This window comes from Fragaria vesca, linkage group LG6 (genome assembly GCF_000184155.1).
Source record: "Fragaria vesca subsp. vesca linkage group LG6, FraVesHawaii_1.0, whole genome shotgun sequence".
NCBI lineage: Eukaryota > Viridiplantae > Streptophyta > Magnoliopsida > Rosales > Rosaceae > Fragaria > Fragaria vesca.
The window spans coordinates 29504001-29510972 of NC_020496.1; the positions used below are offsets into that span (position 1 = coordinate 29504001).

The following is a 6972-nucleotide window of genomic DNA, read 5'->3' on the forward strand; positions in this document are numbered from 1 at the left end:
CCCCCCACTGGGCCGAGAACCCCCTCCTCTACACTCTCCTCCCCAACCTCCTCTCCACTCTCCAGCGCCTCAAGGCTCTCTCCGACCAATGCAACGACTCGTCGTTTTCCGGCGGGAAACTCCACATGCAGAGCGACCTCGACATGGCCGCCGCCTCCCTCTCTAACCTCCTCCGCGACCTCGACCTCCTCCTCAGATCCGGCGTCCTCCACCAGTCCAACGCCATCGTTCTCTCCCACCCGGGTCCCGGCTCCGACAAAGAGAATCTCACCTTCTTCATCCGCGACCTCTTCACCCGCCTCCAAATCGGCGGCGTCGAGTTCAAGAACAAGGCTCTCGAGTCTCTCCTTCAGCTTCTCCAAGACGACGACAAGGCCGCCGGATTCGTCGCCAAAGAAGGCAACGTCGCCTATCTGATTCACCTCCTCGATTTCCACACCCAGCCCTGGGTCCGCGAACAAGCCACCTCCGCGGTCTCGCTCCTCGCCGCCGCGAACGACGAGTCGCGCAAGGCGGTGTTCGAGGAAGGCGGTTTAGGCCCGTTGCTGAGAATCCTCGAATCCGGGACCACCGCATTGAAAGAGAAGGCCGCTATCGCCGTCGAGGCCCTCACCGCCGACCCGGAAAACGCCTGGGCCGTGTCGGCCTACGGCGGCGTTTCGGTCCTGATCCAATCCATCCGATCCGGGTCTCCGGCGACGCAGACACACTCGGTCGGCGCGATTCGAAACGTGGCGAATGTGGAGGAGATCAAGACGGCGTTGGGAGAAGAAGGGGCTGTGCCGGTACTACTTCAATTGCTTCTCTCCGGCACCATTACCGCTCAAGAGAAATCGGCCAATTGCTTAGCGATTCTAGCCTCAACCGATGAGTATTTTCGAGCTTTGATAATCCAAGAACGTGGGCTGCAGAGACTGATGCATTTGATCCATGATTTACTAAGCTCCGAGACTTTGGAACACGTCCTCCGAGCCCTCACTTCGCTCTCGGCTTCGGAGCCCTGCGCTCGAGTCCTGTCATCTTCAACCTTGTTCCTAATCCAATTGGGCGAGTTCATAAAGCAGGGTAACTCAATCCTTCAGCAAATCTCTGTTTCATTGCTCGCGAGTTTATCAATTAGTATCAGCGATGGGAATAAGCGAGCCATTGGGAGCTGTATGGGGTCATTGGTCAAGCTCATGGAGTCGCCAAAACCGGTGGGGCTACAGGAATCGGCGTCGCAAGCTCTCGTTTCGCTGTTGACGGTCCGGTCGAACCGGAAAGAGTTGGTTAGAGACGAGAAGAGCGTGATGAGGCTGATCCAGATGTTGGATCCCAGAAACGAAGCTGTGAGCCACAAGTTTCCGGTGATGGTAATCTCGGCGGTGCTCGCCGGAGGAAGCCAGGGATGCAGGAAGAGGCTAGCGGCGGCCGGAGCTCAGCCACATTTGCAGAAGCTAGCGGAAATGGAGGTCGCCGGAGCCAAGAAGGCGGTACAGAGACTCTCCGGCAATAGGCTAAAGACCATTTTCTCCCTGACTTGGAGGGAATGACGGAACGTGATACCCGCCATACAAAGGTCAGTTTCGGGATTTCAGTCTTTGTAAAGTGTGTTTGACTTATTAGCTTTACTGTTTTGACTCTGCTGAGTGTGCCTGGCCTGCCTGTCTCTTCTGTTTAAAAGCATCCCACCTGGAATGCCTAAATAGAGTCAAAAGACAATTTTACCCCTTGTAACTGATAGAATATAGTTAGTTTGGCCGGTGGGGCCCTTCCGTTCACAGGAATCCTATTATTCCCGGAGTCCGAGTCTTGGAATATTTATATTTAAGTCGTATTAAAAAATCCTATTAAAAAGTAAAAACTGTGTGTCCTTGATTGCCGCCTAACTTGGGCTAAAGTCACAGGCTGGATTTTTATGACTGCCATGCCCAACACATCTACAAGGTCCCAACAGTTTTTCACCATCATTGTTTAACTGTGGACTCACGAGGTTTTTACTACAGGGAAATGGAGGAGTTCGTTTGGATTTTCTAACCGTCCAAGAATGAGAAGCTGGAGGCTGCTGAATGCTTGGCTTGGACTAGCAACAAACACATACATCGTATACCCAATTTTTCTTTTTACCTAATCGTAATATTTATCTATCTATGTTATATATAAACTGTAGTATAAGATTATATTATATATCGGTAAAGAAAGAAGAAAAAAAAATGAAGCATGGATGCGGTTTTTAGGGAGTATCCTTGGTTTGCTGTTAATCTCTTACTCTTTCTAATTGATTCACTCGTGAAAGCTGCAAGAGACAGAGAGAGAGGTTCAGTATGATGATGGTGAAGCACATTGTCATTTTTTTTCTGTCCTTATTTTTTGTTTTCGGGTGTCATTAGCACATGTTTTTGTTTGTTAATGTACATCTTCCTTGAGAAGCCAATGTTCGTTATGGATACGACATGGGTTTTTTTTAGTTAGAATAGAAAGAGTGCAACTGTTTTTCGTGTGCTTTTTTGACCAATTATCTTCTTGCGAATGTTATATATCTGAGCCCTTCAATTTTTTTTCATGATGATGATGATGATGGTGAATGTTGATTGTTGATTTGTTTGATTTTGATGTAGATGTTGGGGTTTGTTTAGCTTAGGATAGGTACAGTACAAATAGTATTATGTTATTATTATGTGCCCCAAGCTGGTAGGGCTTAGATTTTTCTTTTTCTATCCTTTTCTGTGATTCTGTGAGAGGTAATGGGAATGGGAATCAATGGAAGTGAATGATGAAAAAGCTTTTAGTTTCTGAAACACACTAGCTAGCTAGTGACTTAGTGAGTTGGCTCTCTCTTTCAGCAGATTTGGTGATGGGTATGGTGGGGGAACTGGGGACCCTCCTTTCATGCTTGTTTTAAGAATTAGCAAGCATGATAGTTTGGTCACCAAAATGAGTATAGAACCCATTACTCATCCCCATTCGAAGAACGAAATCGAGTCTCCATTTGCGCCTGTTAGCTTGAGTTTCACATCACAAACAAAGATGATCGAGTGAGAGGGATATGGTTGTGATATGTCAAGAGTAGAAAAGCTTGCTTTGAATATTTGGTAGGGAGTATCTGGTAAAGGGGAAAAGATTGGAAAATAGTGGAGGAAGGCAAGGCGTAGATGTAGGGAAGATTGGGGAGACTGACTATAGGAGAGAACCGAGGGGTGTCCCTAGTAGAACCTAACTGCGACCTTGCATGGGAAAGCAAGGTTTGTGCCAACCTTACATGCCTTACATGAGCGCGATGTATGATGTATGGTTGCGAAAAATTCTACAATATGTTAATGAAATATAGATTCGTCTTGTGTTGTCACTCATTCGAAAGAGACAAATTAAATCAGAGTGTTGTACGCTAGGTAGAAAGATTTTGGACAAATCAAATAAAATCAAAATGCAAATTATGCTGATGCACAAAATGTAGATATAGCAAGATTTTGTTAGCTTCACAGCTTCTAATATAAGATGACCCAAGAAAGCAAAAAGGGAGGCAACTCCTTTTTTATGAACGAACTTAATAGATATGAATGTGAATAATGAAAATATGATATGATGGATGTGTCATATGTGGTCCAATAGCTCCTCCAATGGTTTGTCACATGGTATTGCTTGCCCTTGCCTTTGCCTTCCCCCTCCCACCAGACACCACTCACACCACCCTCCCTCTCTCTTTTCTCTCTTGAATTATACCCTGCTACTCTTACCCTTATCATACAATGTTGCATTTGCATCAGATGCTATCCTATGCTATCCCTGCTAAAGAAAAGTAGACTCCTTTTCCTGGGTCACATATATCTTTCCCGTGATATCTCTATCTCACTCTTTAAAGCAGCTGCATCAATTTAGCTGTAAAGCCTCCTCACTCCATTCTCTTTCTTTCTCAACACTCACGAACCAAACAGTGCTTCTTTTCTGCCATTTTCCAGCCAACATTCCACTGTTGTAACGCCGGTTGAGTAAACCGGGCATTTTTGGTCCTGTTACATCCCATCCGAACCGATCCTTGTTTGGTTTGATCCAATGGGCTAATGAAATGATGTTACCAGGACTTGTTTTAGGCTTCAATATTGCCGTGACTTGTAACGAGGACTTGTGTGTAGTACGTGATTGATTGTGTAAGAGGGAAAAAAGAAGAGCTTCTTCAAAAAAAAAGAAAAAGGATTGCCAATTTGCCATTGCAATACTGCCAAGACAAAGCTACAATTACAAATCAAGTCAAATGCTTAGCAATAATCTTGTTTTGTTGCTCCAACCATTGTCTTTGTTGAAGCAACACAGCTTCTTGAGTCATTGCTCCATTACACAAAGGTTCAGTTGTACTTGTCATGCTAGAGAAGGGTCCGAACGGGTCATCATTTTGGATAGCAAATGGCGAACCAAACATTCTTGGGGTCTCGTTGTCACTAGTACTCGTCGAGAAAGTTGGCACAGCCATGAGCTCGTTATTAGGAGCCAGCTCCCCAAATTTGTGCGACACTGTGCTCTCTTCTGAATTTTCTGTACAAATTGAAAGGGCCAAAGTTCTATCCTTCGGAAATTCTGCTATAAATGTTGGTGCCGTTAAGCTGTTATTTGAAAGTGCACAAAAGTATGGAGACATTGAGGTTCCTTCCCCACTCTGAGCCGAAAATGTTGGTGCAACTTCAGTCTCTTTCATTTTTTCTTCACCAAATGAAACTGCAAAAGTCCTATCGCTCGGAACTTCCGCTTGAAATGTTGGTGCCGTTATGCTATTATTTGTACTCTGCGCACAAAAAGATGCTGGCATTGAGCTTCCTGCTTCCACACTATGAGCTGAAAATGTTGGTGCAATTTCAGTCTCTTTCGGATTTGTTGCACGAAATGTTGGTACCACTGTCCTATCTATTGTATCTACCTCACTACATATTGGAGCCACTGCCCCATTTGGGTTCTGTGAAGAAAATGTTGGTGGCACCGTTGGCTGAGATGTGGAAGGGAAAGAAAAATCGTCCAAATTTTCTAGGCCAACGTTACTAGTTGTCTCATTAGAGGTGGGAATTGCAAAGCCCTCAACTTGTAAAATGTCTTGAAGAAATGGATTGTTTATATGTAATGCATTGCTTGTCGAAGAATTCTGAAAGAAATAATCCAAGTCCGGGCTGGACGACGGCTCCAACAGATTAGGAGACATGTTAGGAGAAAGAGAAGCAAACAGGTTGGGAGGAGGGGAAGTAATTGGTGACGTTTCTGTTGCACCATTTTGATTTGCAGACTCAAATAGAACAAGTTCCCATTGAGGTTTTTCACCTTCTTGATTAGCTTGTTGAACATGATCTGTTTGTTGCGGTTGAAACAAGTCCAAAAGATCAACCTGCGACGAAGTTTGGCTCGGTGCTTTATCATTAGTTTCATTACTACCAACCATGAACTCCGGTAACGGTGACTGTAACGGAGATAGAGTCTTCTCGGACAATTGCTCATCGGAGGTTAAGAAATCTTGCTCGACCGACCTTGATGGGCTAGCCCCATTTTCTATACCGCCAACACTTGCCAAATCTGATAACGACGTACAAGCTGAACCAAAATCCGATGCAGTACTCTCGTGCGGCTCCGAATCAGCAAACTCAAATTGTTGTTCAAGGCTGGTCACCGTCCCTTTATCTGTACGATTCTGATTCAAATGGCATGGCGGGGATCGACCTGGAAACGAAGCTTGGTCTTTCACAAACTCCTGCAACGTCTCGATCAGCTCCTCAGAGATTTTCTGCACGCTTGGATACTCAGAGGTCCTCCCAACCCCTAACGCCTTGCATGTTTCGTAAAAACTTGAAAGCTCTTCGAATTGCTTCGACGCTTTTACGCTTGCATGAAAAGCACTTAGGCATGATTGGTATTGGAGATGAAAAAAGCTATCTAAAAGCAGCGCCAGCCCGTCGGAAATGTCTCTGTATAGATCGTACGTCTCTTGGACGATTGCGTAGAGGGAAATGAGGATTAAACGGTTCGTTTTGGCAGCACCGGAGGGAATTGTGGCAATGGCTCGATCCAGCAGTTTCTGCCAGAATTGTATGCGGTCTAGTAACATTGCCGGTTTCATGTCACGAACCACCGGTTCGTTCCCTCGCCGGCGGCTTCGGTTGTTGTTGATGATAATGCAGTCATGATCACGCTGGTAGGTGAAACGCCGCTGGAGCTTTCCGGTGAGGAAGCAGTCGAGCCTCTCGTCAAGGTAGAGAGCAAAGTTACGGACGAAGGAGGTGTAGTCCCAGGGACATGAGGTGGATTCGTCTTTAAAGTTTGAGAGGTTGAGGATCTTGGCGCCACGTTTCATGGCGTGGAGGACATCAATGGGGAAGAAGGGGTCGCCGTCCTGGAAGATACGGAGGACGAGCATGAGGGACTTGAGGGCGACGATCCAGTTGCGAGTCTTGCCGATGCGTTTGGCGATGGCTTGGGCGCAGGCGGCGGCGTTGGACTTGGAGGAGGAGATGAGGGTGAGGATCTCATGGACGTACTTGTCGTCGATGGGAACGACGTCGTGGGAGGTGGCCTTGAGGATGGTGACTTCGAGGTTGGCGGAGGTGGAGGCGTTGGAGACCTTGGCTAGGCTTATGCTCGTCTGGTCTTTCACTGCCCCGATTGCCTTCTTTAACTTGCTTGGCATTGCTTATGAATGGACGTACGTAAGTTAATTTGCATGAATCTCTGTAAGGAGGGATAGTTTGTGCATGAAGCAATATTTTTTTTTTCCTTTTCTTTAATTCTTTGGTTTTGGGGAGAAGATTCAGAAGAATGGAGATGGTGAAAGGGTTTCCCAATATTTTGGGTGGTGGAGAAGATTGAAGAAACAGCATGGCCCGGAGACTCGTGTTTTTGTGGACGTGAAAACATACACTCGCACTTGTTAGGTTGACAAAGTCATTATCTTAATATTACAGACCATCTGCAGTAGTGCTAGTTGCTAACACTCCTCTAGCAGTGTTATATATTCGTGTTTACTGA

General features: G+C 46.0%; 2 protein-coding genes across 2 annotated transcripts in view; one reads left to right on the forward strand and one right to left on the reverse strand.

Moving 5' to 3' along the window:
* LOC101315369 overlaps positions 1-2478 on the forward strand; it is a 2659-nt gene extending 181 nt beyond the window's left edge. The window contains exons 1-2 of the mRNA XM_004305925.1: positions 1-1558; positions 1986-2478. The exon at positions 1-1558 is cut by the window's left edge and continues 181 nt beyond it. Of these exons, the coding sequence (XP_004305973.1) occupies positions 1-1532 (1532 nt within the window). The 3' untranslated portion in view covers positions 1533-1558; positions 1986-2478. The remainder of the gene's footprint in view (positions 1559-1985) is intronic.
* A 1741-nt stretch (positions 2479-4219) lies between these two features.
* LOC101290885 lies at positions 4220-6634 on the reverse strand. Its single transcript, XM_004305926.1, has one exon. It carries the CDS (start codon positions 6632-6634, stop codon positions 4220-4222), a length of 2415 nt encoding a protein of 804 aa, XP_004305974.1.
* Between the last annotated feature and the right edge of the window lie 338 nt (positions 6635-6972).

What these genes read in the sequence shown, in the direction of transcription:
- LOC101290885 (XM_004305926.1), bottom strand. Translation starts at nt 6,634, where the DNA reads ATGCCAAGCAAGTTAAAGAAGGCAATCGGGGCAGTGAAAGACCAGACG.